Source organism: Cervus canadensis, chromosome 33 (assembly GCF_019320065.1).
Source record: "Cervus canadensis isolate Bull #8, Minnesota chromosome 33, ASM1932006v1, whole genome shotgun sequence".
Classification (NCBI taxonomy): Eukaryota; Metazoa; Chordata; class Mammalia; order Artiodactyla; family Cervidae; genus Cervus; species Cervus canadensis.
The window spans coordinates 36,760,241-36,775,511 of NC_057418.1; the positions used below are offsets into that span (position 1 = coordinate 36,760,241).

General features: G+C 46.1%; 1 protein-coding gene across 4 annotated transcripts in view; it reads left to right on the forward strand.

Annotated features, from left to right (window-relative positions):
* Window positions 1–15,271, forward strand: part of AFDN (afadin, adherens junction formation factor) — a 121,386-nt gene that overhangs the window by 69,753 nt on the left and 36,362 nt on the right. For 2 of the 4 annotated variants that reach the window (XM_043457435.1, XM_043457436.1), the window contains 4 exons: window positions 10,368–10,388; window positions 11,115–11,260; window positions 13,816–13,910; window positions 14,281–14,546. In XM_043457435.1, coding sequence (XP_043313370.1) covers window positions 10,368–10,388; window positions 11,115–11,260; window positions 13,816–13,910; window positions 14,281–14,546 — 528 coding nt within the window. The remainder of the gene's footprint in view (window positions 1–10,367; window positions 10,389–11,114; window positions 11,261–13,815; window positions 13,911–14,280; window positions 14,547–15,271) is intronic. The other 2 variants (XM_043457438.1, XM_043457437.1) reach the window with 1 other exon arrangement.

Here is a 15,271-nt window from a genome sequence, read left to right on the forward strand (position 1 = left end):
TGATTATACCAATACTTATATGTACATCCATAAATAGAACAGACTTCTCATTTTTATAAAATTAGTATTATTCTAATGTTAAACCATTACATAAACTTCTAGGAAAGCAACTCGTGTAGTCTTTTTTACACACATCTATGTATACTTTTTAAATGAGATATAATTACATGCTAGTTCAGGTGTGGGATGTACTGATTCAGTATTTGCACATACATGAAATGGTCACAATAAATGTAGGCGCTGTCCCTCACCATCAGAGTTACAGGAGTTTATTTCTTATATGAGAACACTCAGCATTGCTCTCTTAATGACCGCTGAACTCTGGTCACTGCCCTGCACGATACCCCCTTCCCTCTACTCACAAGCCCTCTGCCTCTCGTAACCACCAGTATGTTTGTGTCTATCACCTTGGTTTTTTGGTTATTATTTTTGATTGAAGGATAATTGCTTTGCAATGCTGTGTTGGTTTCCGCCACACGTCAGCCTGAGTCCGCCGTGGGTGTACATGTCCGCTCCCTCGGAGCCTCCCTCCCCCGTCCAGGTTGTCGCAGAGCTGGGTTTGAGCTCCTGTGTCACGGCAGGTTCCCAGTGGCTGTCCGTCTCTCCTTGGGTGACGTGCGTGTTTCTGCACTGCTCTCAGCACACCCCCCTCTGCTTCCCCTGCTGTGTCCACAGATCTGTCCTCTGTCTCCACTGCCGCCCTGCACGTGGGTCCCTCAGCACCGTCTTTCTAGATTCGAGGTATATGTGTTTCACTACACTGTTTTTCTGCCTTGCACTTCACTCTGTGTAGTAGCTTCACCCACCCCGTTAGCACTGACTCAGAATGCACCCCGTATGGCTGAGTGATGCCCCGCTGTGTGTGTGCCCCAGCCGCTCTGCTCGTCTGTCCGGGACAGCTAGGTTGTCTCCGTGCCCCAGCTGCTGTAGACTGCAGCGATGCACGTTGGGGCACGCGTGTCTTTTTCAGTTTTGATTTCCTCAGGGTATGTGCTCAGCAGTGGGACTGCTGGGTCATGTGGTAGTTTTACTCCTAGCTTGTTTTTTCATATGCTCAGCAGTGGGACTGTTGGGTCATGTGGTAGTTTTACTCCTAGCTTGTTTTTTTATATGCTCAGCAGTGGGACTGTTGGGTCATGTGGTAGTTTTACTCCTAGCTTGTTTTTTCATATGCTCAGCAGTGGGACTGTTGGGTCATGTGGTAGTTTTACTCCTAGCTTGTTTTTTTATATGCTCAGCAGTGGGACTGTTGGGTCATGTGGTAGTTTTACTCCTAGCTTGTTTTTTTATATGCTCAGCAGTGGGACTGTTGGGTCATGTGGTAGTTTTACTCCTAGCTTGTTTTTTTATATGCTCAGCAGTGGGACTGTTGGGTCATGTGGTAGTTTTACTCCTAGCTTGTTTTTTCATATGCTCAGCAGTGGGACTGTTGGGTCATGTGGTAGTTTTATTCCTAGTTTGTTTTTTTTTAAGGACTCTCCATCAGTTTACATTTCCACCAACAGGGCAAAGGGTTCTGTTTCCGCCACCCCCTCTCCAGCATTTATTGTTTGTAGATTTTTTGAAGATGGCCATTCTAACCATGTAAGATGATACCTCTTTATAGTTTTGATTTGCATTTCTCTAATAATGAATGAGGTTGAGCATCTTTTCATGTCTCTAATAGCCATCTGTGTGTCTTCGTTGGAGAAATGTCTCTCCATCCACTTTTTGATTGGGTGTTTTTTTTTCTGGTATAGAGCTGCATGAACAGCTTGTATATTTTGGAGATTAATCCTTGGTCAGCTGTTTCATTTGCTGTTATTTTCTCCCATTCTGAGGGTTATCTTTCCACTTTGTTTATAGTTTCCTTTGCTGTGCAAAAAGCTTTTAAGTTTAATTAGGTCCCACTTGTTTATTTTTGTTTTTATTTCCATTCCTCTAGGACATGGGTCACAGAGGATCTTGCTGTGATTTATGTCAAAGAGTGTCCTGCCTGTGTTTTCCTCTCAGTTTTATAGTTTCTGGCCTCACGTTGGGTAGAATGGACATTTTAGCTATATTAATTCTTCCAGTCCATGAACACAAATATCTAGTATCTTCCATTTATTTGTGTCTTCTTCCATTTCTGTGATGAATGTCTTAAAATTTTCAGTGTGTTTGTTTTTTACTTCCTTGGTTAACTTTAGGTGCTTTATTCTTTTTGATGCCATTGTAAATTGGAACTGTTTTCCTGGCCGCACTGGCACCATTGCCAGGGTGTGGAAGCAGCCTCTGTCTGGCCCTGCGGTCCTGCTGCGGCACTCGGGTTTTCCTGGCTGCGGAGCACGGGCCTCTCTAGTTGGGGCACACGGCTCAGTTGCCCCAAGGCATGTGGGGTCAGTCTTTCTTCCCCGACCAGGAATTGAACCCACGCCGCGTGCATTGGAAGGCAGCCTCTTCACCACTGGGCCACCACGGGGGTCCCATGCATGGATGTTGAGTTTTAGTGGAATCTTGTTCTGTGTGTGTTGAGATGATCATGATTTTTACCCTTCCTTTTTGTTAACGTGGTGTACCACGTGGATTGACTTGTGAGTGTTGAACCATCTGGCCTTGCTGGGATCTGTCACCATTATCTTCGTGAATGAGCGTCTCACTGCACTGTTATATTGGGCTGCTGGTGTTCTGTTGAAACGTCCGCATCTGTGCTCAGCTGGACTGTTGGCCTCAAAGTCTCTTTCCTTGTGGTGTCCCTGCCTTGTTTTTGACATCAGGGTGATGATGGCTCATACAGTGAGTGTGAAAGTGTCCCCCCACCCTCTTCTATGTTTTAAAATAGTTGGAGCATTTGTGTTAACTCTTCTTTAAATGTTTGGTAGAACTCACCGGTGAAGCCATCTGGTCCTGGACTTTAGTTTGTTGGGAGGCTTTTGATTACTGATTCACTCTCCTTTCCAGTGATTAATCTGTTCAGATTTTCTATTTCTTCATGCTTTAGTCTTACAAGATTTTGTTTCTAGAAATTTATCCATTTCTTCCGGGTTGTCCAGTCGGTGCATTGTTGTTCGTAGTGGTGTGTTCTGATGTGTCTCTGTGGTGTTGACTGTAGTGTCTTTTCTCTCATTCCCAGTTGACTTGAGTCCTCTCTGTTCCTCTCGGTCGGTCTAGCTGCAGGTTTGTTTTGCTCACCTTTTAGAAGAGCCGTCTCTTAGGGGCTTTTCCGTTGTCTTTTTAGTCCCTGTCTCATTTATTTACACTCAGTCTTCGTTTGCTGTTCTTATTCTGGTTCTTCAAAGGATGCATGATGTGTGTGTGTTCTTAGCTGCAGACTTGGGGTCCCTGTCTTCAAAGCCTTGGTGGTGGGGTATCCCCAGGACATCACAGTTGGTGTTGATGATCAGTGGGGGGTGATCGGTCTGGTGCTGTGTCAATGGACCCGCGTGTTCATCTCGCCCACATCCCTGAACACCATGTCATCATGAGCTCTGCCATCCAAGTCACGATGAGTCACTTTGTAATTGTTCACATACCCAGAATGCAGTGCACATGGGTCCATGTTATACTGGAAAATTAAGAAACTCGCACAGTGGAAGAGCTTTTTTCTTTTTTTTTATGCTTCTTTTCAATTTTGTGTTCCTAGTTTTAAAAACTCTGATCTTGAGAGCATTCAGTATATGTTGGAAAAAACAGTTTATAAAGTTAGTATAGTTTTTTTTATTCGTTCGATTCATATTCTGACAGTAAAGTGATTTCTTGAAGATCTTTGAACACTGGGATATTTAACAATTTGTACTATGAAGAAGAGACTGCCTCTGATCATTTGAGAGCTATTAATTCTGTGGCTTTCTGTTTTTATCTCAACAGAATTGTTCAGGAGACAACTTTCGATTTAGGAGGAGACGTTCACAGTGGAACGGCCTTACCTCCGAGCAAGGTGGGTGCTTGTCCGTCGCCGATGGGACTGCGTGAGCGTAGCAGGCGGCAGTGGCGAACCGCTGACCACCCCGCAGGGAAGCGTGGTGCAGGCCTTGCGGGGCCTGCGTGTGGGCGTTCTGCCCGCTCTCGTCTCTGGTGGTCCGCGGGAATGGCTGCAGAGTCCGGGATCTTCCGCTTCCTCTCCGGGCCGTGCGTCCCAGCCTTGTCCTCTGGGACTAGACTCCTCGCTCAGATCAGGTCACCCCAGAGGTCACGGCTGCTGCTCTTGTGACCTCAGCTTGGTCCCAGCTCCCAGCCGTCCCCTCCTCTCCGCAGTCACCGCGCTTGCCCGGGACCCTCCTCGCCTGCCGCCGGGGAGAGGCCCCCCCCCGACCTGGGGCCTGAGATAGCAGGTGTTTTCCTTCTCTAGGTATTGGCCCACCGCTGGGGAGAGGGCTCCCCACCCCGACCTGGCGCCTGAGACAGCAGGCGTTTTCCTTCTCTGTAGTTGCTGTCTTGCTGCTGGTTCCTGGCATGGGTTGGTTGGTGGCTGGGATATGGGGTAGCTGGGTCTTTCCACTTCCCTGTCACTGTTCTGTAATATAAAAATCATACTACACGCTGTTTACAACATGCAGAAAAGCATCTTTTCAAAGCAGGCTGTGTAGCCTCATTTGGGGGTGATGTGAGGAGTAGGGAGATGGGTTCTGCACAGTGTAAATCTCTGCTTGGCGGGCTCAGTGCCTGCGCTCAGCTTCTACAGGGGTGTGGTGAGAAGTCTTGCAGAGATTTTTGCTGTGGTGAACTTTGCCCCTAAATGTACTGGTCTGTTCTGATGGTCCTCCGAGTATCGGTCGCCTTCCCCACCGGCTGCAGGCTGCAGGCCACAGGCACTGCTCGGAGGGGCGTCCGTGCCCGCTGCGGGTGGCTGTGTGGGTGTCCTTCCTGTGTCGATGAAGGGCAGCGAGTGAGCTGGTTTCTGCACTGCGCTCTGCACTGGATTTTGCGCTGTCATGAGTGAGCTTGCACATCCTTTCTTAAAACTCACAAGTAAAACAGACACCTGCATCTTCACACTGTGCGTGTGCCCTCTCCGCTGCATCCTGACCCAGGAAGCGCGTGGGGTCCAGACGCCGCAGGGGCCCTCTCTGCCCACGCCCCAGCAGCGGGTTCCGAGCCGCCTTCTTGCTCTCTGCCCGGGACGTGGGCTCTGTGCTTGGGTGCACGGCTGTGGCCCCTCCCGGTCTGTGCTGTCCCCCCGGCCCCGCCCGTGTCCCCTGCGACACCAGGTGTCACACGCGGTTGCTCGCGTGCTCTGTTTACACGCCTATGTCTCCTCGGTCAGAGCACCGCCAGGCTGGACAGCGACAGGACGCCGTCCGCTTCCAGCACTGCTGAGCGAGGGATGGTGAAGCCCATGGTCCGCGTGGAGCAGCAGCTGGACTACCGCCGGCAGGACAGCAGGTGGGGCCGAGCCCTGGGTGCCTGAGGGCGGGGGAGAGTGGGGCACGGAGGGGGATGGGTCAGGAGTCCGCTCTCGAGGTCCAGCTGACACCTCTGGGATGTTGGCAGAACCTTACGGTTATTTCCTTTTCACGTCATCAAATTAAAAAAGAAAATGCTTCATCAACAATCGTATCCCTCCCTTTATACCTTGGCCATGTCTAGGTGAAATAGGAAGCAGTCTGAATTAAAATGTTTCTATGTTAAATGTGGTAGCTACTCTGTATAGACAAAGGGAATTTTTAGAGGATTTTAATAATTTGGTAATTTTTATATTTAGATGAGCCTAGTCATTTTACCCATTTCTAGAAGTGCTCAGGCTTAAAGTGACATTGAAGTCATGTGTTTGGGAGTCACGGAGTGCCCACCCGCCCTGTCTCCTGCTCCAGTGACTGACAAACGGGATGTCGTTTCTTCTGCTGGTGGTGTTTTCGCGTAAATCCTTTGAACAGAGAGCTTGGAGCTTTTGTTACTTCCTTTTCTTAGGATTTTTAAGTATGTGTCACCTTAGTCAGTCGGAGTTGTTTCCCTGTGACTCATGGATGTTTTGGTGTGGGAGGGCAGATGGTTCAGTTCCGTGCTGAGGTGGAAGCGGCACCATCAGCGGTGGCCCTGAGATTGTTGGCGGAGCCCTTCGGGCCCTCCCAGTACAGATCCTGCAACCAGGGCCTTAGTCAGGGCTCTCGGACCAGTTGAGTGACAAGCAGCCTGTGCAATTGTGAAGTCTTGGCAGCAGAGGGCACTGTGCCTCCTAAGATTTTAATAGCATTCACCCCAGTAATTAAATATCTAGACTCCAATGGGAGCCTCATGTTTTTACTTCGATTTTATTGTGTGCTTTTGGTTATTATTCAGTATTTTTGGTGAATTTTCTATAATTAAGTATGAATTACATTGCAGTTTTTTAGCTGTAATAACGGGTGGTCTACTTTCTGTGTCCGTGCTTGCTTTTGGTAGCGTGTTCTAGAGTGAAATGTTCAGGATGGTGAGTTGGTGTCCTGTGCCGAGCACCTCCATCTGGGTATAAGGTGATCGAGATGTATGTATCGTGGTTCTTAGCTCACAGGCATTTGAAGAAGCAAATAACCGAGATGGGGCAGGGGTAGGTTGATTGGCATAAAGTCTTCAGGATATGAAAAATTAATAAATATACACAGTTAATAAGTAAACGTAGTATGATAATGTGGCATCAGAATAGCCATGTGATGATTAATTGTATGTCAGAAATTACTTTTTCTGTGAGCATATATTTTAATTAAATTTCTTGCAAGGTCATTTGTTTTGCCAAGACTTACTAAAATTTTACTTGAACTATAAATCTGTGTTACTTTGTTGATATGAAGACAGTAATGGAAATGTGGCTCTTCCTGGTTTCAATCTCTGTTTTTCACATCTCTAGTTCTCTTCACTGGTTTAGTCATAAAATCTGAGAGCCTTCAGTGAATGATTAAATACTAATTTTAGTCAAGGAAGAAATCTTTCTGAATGATGGGGATAACTTTTAAAGTATCAGTGACACATTTTTTAAAGTTTTCAGTGAGAATTTAAGTTCCTTATTTTTATTAGATTTGTTGAAGTGTTAAAACATTAAAAAAAATTGGTAAACTTTATCCAGGTTCATGTTGTGGGTATTAAGTTGAAAAATAAGTCCTTTGTCTGCAGTTATAGATGTTTACAAATACGGCAGTGTAAGAAAGATGTATTAAAAATAATTGAGCTTTAGAATTATATTATGTTTCTAAGAGCATTTTTATACCTGAAGTGTGGAGTTAAATCCAAATTAATGAATCATAGACTGGGTAGTAACTTCGGAAGCATGTAATTTTGTGAAAAGAAGGTTTTGGTTTTACTTGTGATGCCTGTAGTGGCTTGGATGGATTCCTGTTGTATCTTCCCCTTGTGTCTTTGGTGCGTGGAGAAGGCGGGCGCAGCGGGACGAGGCTGTTGCTGGAGCTGCTGCAGATCTCCGGGCCGGGCCCGTAGCCTGTGGTCAGCTGCCTCAGTCACCCTGAGGTGCCGTCGCCGTGCGCCTGGGCAGATGCTGACGCAGCGCAGCCACGGGCTGGCCCAGTGGGGACCACCCACCTGATTTGACCGGGAGAGGCAGGCGGTGTCTGGCTGTTAGGGTGTTTTTCCATCTCTCGTGTGAGAGCTCAGTTTCAGGCTCAGCGAGGTCTGGACGTTCTCTTTCTCCCGGTGGTGTCTTTCCCTGTCACTTGAACCATCGTGGTCGGGTGCGTTCTCCTGACAGAAGCAGATACCCAGGAGCTGACCCATGAGCAGCCGGGCTGGGATGACCCCCATTCCCTCACCCGCATGTTGGAATAGGCTCCACGTGAAAATGAGCCAAAGCTCTGTATACAGTATCGACTTTTAAAAATAGTTGCAGAATCTGCACTGTTTGTTGGGGTGCTTTTAGCTAATGTGACCTGGTTTTAAGAGATGGCCACTTTCCTTTCAGAACTCAGGATGCTCCCGGGCCTGACCTGATTCTGCCTGCAAGCATTGAATTCAGGGAAAGTTGTGAGTAATTTCACATTCCACTGGTAGTGAATTATTTCTTGTTCCATTTTTCCTCATCTGAGTTTTCATGTTTTTTTTTTTCTTTTTTGAAATCTTTTCACAGCTGAAGATTCATTTTTATCTGCCATTATAAATTACACTAATAGCTCTACAGTCCATTTTAAGTTGTCACCTACATACGTATTATACATGGCGTGTCGGTATGTATTGTCCAGCCAGTACAGACCTGACGTCAGCCCCGCGGAACGCACGCACAAAGTCATGGCCATCGTCAACAAGATGGTGAGCATGATGGAAGGGGTGATCCAGGTAAGTGCCGACTTGCAGGGCCGCACCAGCCCATGACCATGGCGATAACTTTTAAATCAACTAAGTCAGTTTCTTTTTTAACATTTCAGATTTGCTTACATGCTTGACTTTATCTGAATAATTTTTTTCTAAAGCAAAAGTTACATAAGCAGGATTTTAAATTGTATAGCTTTTAAAGTTGAAAGGAAATGTAAACCTTTCTTTTGTTTTCTTTTCTACAAAATTTAAGGGAAGAGAAAATTTGTTTGTGGTCACATAGTGGTCATGGAAAAGACCCTTAAAATTACACTAGTTGTGAGAGGGTGTTGAGAATTAAAAAGTAATTCACATATCGTAAAATAGACCGTTATAAAGTGAGTAGCCGGGTCGCATTCAGGGCCCTCAGCACTGTGCAGATGCCTGTGCCTGGCTCCGCAGGGTCCCCGTCCCTCCTGACAGACCCCTCGCCCACCGAGCAGCTCTCTGCATAGCCCGTCCTGTGGGTCCCTGACGACCACCTGCAGAATCTTTTCAGCTGCTGTGAAAAAGGACTCGCTCTTTCGCGGTGACCCCACCAGGCTGCTGGTGGTTGGCCTCTGGGTTCCCATCATGGGCGTGGGTGTTATGGGCGTGATGACATTTCTCACTCACAGTGAAAATCAGGCTCAACTTCTTTCGTAAATCAGTTTTCAAATTTCAGGAAATTAGCATATTCTCTTTCTAGAATGATTTGTTTCCTTTATTACTGTTTGCCTATGAAAAGTGAAGTCGCTCAGTCATGTCCGACTCTTTGTGACCCCATGGACTGTAGCCTACCAGGCTCCTCCGTCCATGGGATTTTCCAGGCAAGAGTACTGGAGTGGGTTGCCACTTCCTTCTCCAGGAGATCTTCCGACCCAGGGATTTGAACCCAGGTCCCCCGCATTGTAGGCAGATGCTTTACTGTCTGAGCCACCAGGGAAGTCCTGTTTGCCTATAGTTGATAAAATTGGCATAACAGGTTTTCACACTTATAGGTAACTTGGAGATTTAATCTTTAAAGTCATTAAAAGTAAATTTACAGACTTGTAAAAAAGTTTTCCTAAACCACTTGTCAGCATTATTCAGCTGTGACACTCTAGGTGCGTGCTCTCAAGCAACACGATTAGGTGGTTTGGCTGCTTTTCTCCTGTCAGGATAGTTGGAGGCAAGCTAATCTTTTCATCCCCTCAGAGCTGTCATAGAAGGCTTTTTTAACATTTTCCAGAAAAGGTTTCTCCTGTGTGAGTAGTTAGCCTGTGACTCTGAGGAGTTTAAGAGTCTTCCCCTGAGGGAGGAAGTACATGAAAAGGAAGCTCGTTCTGTTTGGGCACCATCGTGTTACTCCTGTTATTTTATACACAAACGTGGATTTCCTTTTCAGCGGTCGTTCAGAGCTGCCGTCTGTCTCCCTCGTGCTTGGATTTCAGATTATGAAACTCCCATCAGCAGATGGAGCAGACTTCTGATGGGCTTTTCTTACTGGAACTGGCAGTGAAATCACATTTTTAAGGCTTTCAGACTTAAGATTTAGGTTCAAAAAAAAAAAAAAAAAGATTTAGGTTCAGCGTGTGATTGAAAGAACCTTGAATTTTTAGGAGGAATTTTGGAATAATTAAAAATCTTTAATTTATAAGAAACCTACTTGCAAAAAAGCAATTTAATCCTTTCTAGTATAGAAATAATACAAGTTTTTGATACATTTTAGAGTTCTCAACTCTTACTGTTTTTGTTGGTCTTTCCTGTGTCTTCATCCTTTTTAGCTGGTCCAGGGGATTAGACTCTGAAGTCATGTAACTTTAGGTCGTCTGAAACACACAGTGTCGTTCAGAAACATTAGGAAGCCCATTCTTTGTAAATCTTTCAAAGAAATCAGTGTATTCATTTGTTCATTGCAACATCTTCTATACAGACAAAGTCTAGGAATTCCCTTAGTTTTTGTGCCAACGTTAAGAGTAGGAAGCCCACCCTTTATGCCCCAGATTTCCCGAGCTCCTCGCAGCCACAAGGAGTGTGTAATGTGGAATAGCATAACTAAATGTCGTGCCCTCATGTCATGCCTTCATGTTAGTGTTTTGATTTTTTTTTTAACGATCATGACTGTTTACGAGTTTCTTTCTCTCGTTCTGCTTGGTTTCCCCTCGTCTGTTTTACTCCAGGAAGTAGACCAGGTTGATCAGGTAGGACATACTGCTGGGAGCCGATCCTAGCTGTGTTGGCTTAGCTGAGTTTCTCATGCTGCTTCCATGTCAAAGTACAAAACAACTGGACTGAGGCTCATAACACTCATTCAGCAGCTGGAACATGCAGTACTAAAATCCTTTTTTGACTGTGCAACCTTTATCAGCATTTCATAACTTTTGCTTAATGCACTTCAGTGTGGATATGAAATGACAAAAGTTCTGTTTCTCCTCTTTGTTGTTTATCCTTGGTTCCTATTCTTTGGATCTCATCTGAGGTTGCCTGGCCTGCTCATGTGGTCGGGAGATGATGCGATAGATCAGTACTTGATACCAAGTTGCTTGGTGTCCACGCCAGTGACTTCGAGTATCAGGGTGGCGGTGGGTAACCATGGATACATGTGTGTGCGTCACAGATTACCAGATAAAGCGCAGTCTCCAATTCGGTGTTGCAATATTGATGGCTCCTTTCCCCACTGATGCAGTAAATTGTTGCTCACTAGAGCCATGTGTCCCTACCTGAATCCTGAGAAGTTGCAGTGGGGCTCACTGCCCATTGCTGCATCTGCACCCAAATTCCTCTGCAAGTATCTGGTATCTGTGCTCAGTACCCTGGCGAGAATGGGGAGGTACTGGTCTATCTTCGGCAGCTTTTCAGGAGCATTCCTTTCGTTTGTGCTGTTTGTTTGTCCTGTGGCTGCTTACGGAGCTGCCTTCTGTCTGCAGAAACAGAAGAACATTGCAGGGGCCCTTGCCTTCTGGATGGCCAACGCATCCGAGCTGCTCAACTTCATCAAGCAGGACCGAGACCTCAGTCGGATCACACTGGACGCACAGGACGTCCTGGCGCACTTGGTGCAGATGGCCTTTAAGTAAGAACCACTTCTGTAAAGACTTCAGTCATGCTTTCTCATTAAATTTTCAGAACTAATTTTAAAGATTTTTATTCACCCTAACTAAAGATAGATATCAAGAAGTGTAAATGTTGTTCAGTTGCTAGGTCGTGTCCGACTCTTTGCCACCCTATAGACTGCAGCACGCCAGGACTCCCTGGCCTTCACCATCTCCCGGAGCTTGCTCAAACACCTCATGTCCATTGAGTCGGTGATGCCGTCCAACCATCTCATCCTCTGCCTCCCCTTCTCCTCCTGCCCTCAATCTTTCCCAGCATCAGGGCCTTTTCCAGTGAATTGGCTCTTCGCATCAGGTGGCCAAAGTATTTGAGTTTCAGCTTCAGCATCAGTCCTTCCAATGAATATTCAGACTAATTTCCTTTAGGTTTGACTGATTGGATTTCCTTGCAGTCCAAGGGACTCTCAAGAGTCTTCTCCAACACCACAGTTCAAAAGCATCAATTCTTCAGTGCTCAGCTTTCTTTATGGTCCAACTCTCACATCCATACATGACCACTGGTAAAACCATAGCATACAGACCATTGTCAGCAAAGTAATGTCTCTGCTTTTTATTATGCTGTCTAGTTTTGTCATAACTTTGCTTCCAAGGGGAAGTGTCTATTAATTTCATGACCGCAGTAACCTTTCACAGGGATTTTGAAGCCTGAGACTGGATGCCATGATCTTACTTGTTTTTTGCCTTTGTTTTTTATTTTTCACTTTATTTTTAATTGAAGGATAATTGCTTTATAATATGATTTGATTTCTGCCATACATCAGCATTAATTAGCCATAGGTGTACATGTGTCTCCTCCCTCTTGAGATATCTTAGTTTTTTTTTTTTTTTATTTAAGAAAATATTTTATTCAAAAATTTATTCTTCTGCTGTGGTCTTTATGGTATTTTAAGGTATTGATTTTCTTCCTTATAAAACACTGAACATGTGTTCCCTATAAAACACTTTTTTGCTGAGAAAGAATTAGAAAATGAAAGAGAACAAATCCTACAAAAGAGTTGCATTTGAAGATACAATATGTGAGTGTTGTTGTAAGGGTCTTTCTTATAATCAGTGTTTTTACAGATGACTTTTCTTTTCTTTTTTTTTTTTTCCAGTGGGTTTTGTCATACATTGACATGAATCAGCCATAGAGTTACACGTATTCCCCATCCCGATCCCCCCTCCCACCTCCCTCTCCACCCGATTCCTCTGGGTCTTCCCAGTGCACCAGGCCCGAGCACTTGTCTCATGCATCCCACCTGGGCTGGTGATCTGTTTCACCATAGATAATATACATGCTGTTCTTTTGAAACATCCCACCCTCACTTCTCCCACAGAGTTCAAAAGTCTGTTCTGTACTTCTGTGTCTCTTTTTCTGTTTTGCATATAGGGTTATCATTACCATCTTTCTAAATTCCATATATATGTGTTAGTATGTTGTAATGTTCTTTATCTTTCTGGCTTACCTCACTCTGTATAATGGGCTCCAGTTTCATCCATCTCATTAGCACTGATTCAAATGAATTCCTTTTAACGGCTGAGTAATATTCCATGGTGTATATGTACCACAGCTTCCTTATCCATTCATCTGCTGATGGGCATCTAGGTTGCTTCCATGTCCTGGCTATTATAAACAGTGCTGCGATGAACATTGGGGTGCATGTGTCTCTTTCAGATCTGGTTTCCTTGGTGTGTATGCCCAGAAGTGGTATTGCTGGGTCATATGGCAGTTCTATTTTCGATACCTTAGTTTTTGAAAGTTGATTTTCAAGCCAGCTTTTTCACTCTCCTCTTTCACTCTCATCAAGAGGCTCTTTAGTTCCTTTTCACTTTCTGCCAAAAGGGTGGTGTCATCTGTGTATCTGAGGTTATTGATATTCCTCCTGGCAATCTTGATTCCAGCTTGTGCTTCATCTAGTCCAGCATTTCACATGATATACTCTGTGTAGAAGTTAAATAAGCAGAGTGACAGTATACAGCCTTGATGTACTCTTTCCCAATTTGGAACCAGTCTGTTTTTCCATGTCCAGTTCTAACTGTTGCTTCTTGACCCACATACAAGTAAGATAGTCTGATATTCCCATCTCTACGAATTTCCCACAGTTCATTGTGTTTCACACAGTCAAAGATTCTCTCCTAGTCAATAAAGCAGAAGTAGATGTTTTTCTGGGATTCTCTTGCTTTCTCTATGATTGAATGGATGTTGGCAATTTGATCTTTGGTTCCTCTGCCTTTTTCTAAACGCAGCTTGTAGATCTGGAAGTTCTCAGTTCATGTACTACTGAAGCCTGGCTGGAAGGATTTTTGAGCGTTACCTTACTAGTGTGTGAGCACAACTGAAGCATAGATAGCTCCATGCAGAGTGTGTTGGTTTAGTAAAGTGAGTTCAGTCAGGTGTGTTTCAGGAATCCTGAGAGGAAAACTATTACATACATGTTGTACATGGAAAATATTTCCAAGCAGTAGAGATTGTTTTCCCTATGTGATAGTAGCAGGGTGTCATGCTGCGGTTATTAAAGCTGTCAGTGTTTTTCAGGTACCTGGTTCACTGTCTTCAGTCAGAGCTGAATAATTACATGCCCGCCTTTCTGGACGACCCTGAAGAGGACAGTCTGCAGAGACCAAAAATAGGTTAGGCCTTTCTCTTTCTGCTTCAGCCCCTCCTTCCCACCTCTGCGTTTACCTTCATTTTAATATTGGCGGTCTGAGGGGCGCTTATTTCAGTGTCCGCAGTCTGAGGGGTGTGGTCGTTTTAATATTGGCGGTCTGAGGGGCAGTTGCTTCAGCGTCCGCGGTCTGAGGGGCGGGTGTGATCAAGCCCACGGACGGTCCTGCTGGTGTGGGGACCCCCGTGTGCCCCATGCAGGAACAGCTCTCACCTTGGGGGCCCCGCTGGGGCTCTCGGTTGGTGTGGTGGACACCGGCGTGAGGCTGGACGGGCAGGTGTCGAGCAGACGGGGGCGGGCCCCGTGCGCTGACCGCAAGCCCTCTCCCCTCACAGACGACGTGCTGCACACGCTCACGGGTGCCATGTCCCTGCTGCGACGCTGCCGGGTCAACGCTGCGCTGACCATCCAGCTCTTCTCCCAGCTCTTCCACTTCATCAACATGTGGCTGTTCAACCGCCTGGTGACCGACCCCGAGTCGGGTCTCTGCTCCCACTACTGGGGCGCCATCCTCCGCCAGCAGCTCGGGCACGTGGAGGCCTGGGCCGAGAAGCAGGGCCTGGAGCTGGCGGCTGACTGCCACCTGAGCCGGATCGTGCAGGTGGGTGGGGCCGGCCGTGTGGTCCCCAGCGTCTCTAACTCCCTTGGGGTGTCTCGCCACCTCCCCGGGGTCTTCACCTGCGCTTAGGATAACAGTGGTGTGCTCGTCTGCCTGGGCCGTTCTAACGAGGTACAGCAATTAGGTAGCTTAAACAAAAGAAGCTCATTGTCCTGGAGGCCAGAAGTCTGAGACTGAGGGCGGGCGCACTGGTTCCCGGACAGAGAGCGTGCCCCGGCTCCTGAGCCTTGCGCTGCTGCCACTGGTCTCCTGCGTCCCGCCTGCGCCTCCGTCTTCAGGAGGCCTCTCTCAGGCCACATCTCTGACCCAGCGTCCGCCTTTCATAGGGACCCCAGACCTACTGACCTCGGTTAACTTGATTCCTTCTCTCAAGATCCTTTCTCCAGATGAGGTCACAGTCCAAAGTTTACCCCAGGTTTACCCCCTGAGGCTTGGGGTTTCACAGTGTGAATTTCAGAGGACACAGTACAGCCCATAACAGGTGGTGATCAGCAGAGTAAACACCTAGAACCATGAGGTGTGTTTCGTAAAGCTATATACACTGAAAGATAAACTCTGATTTAAAAATGGATGATAGCTGGCACTTTATAAAGATACAAAGAATAAAATGGATAACCAACAAGGACCTCCTGTATAGCACAGGGAACGCTGCTCAGTATTCGGTAATAGCCTAAATGGGGAAAGAAATTGAAAAAGAATAGACTCGT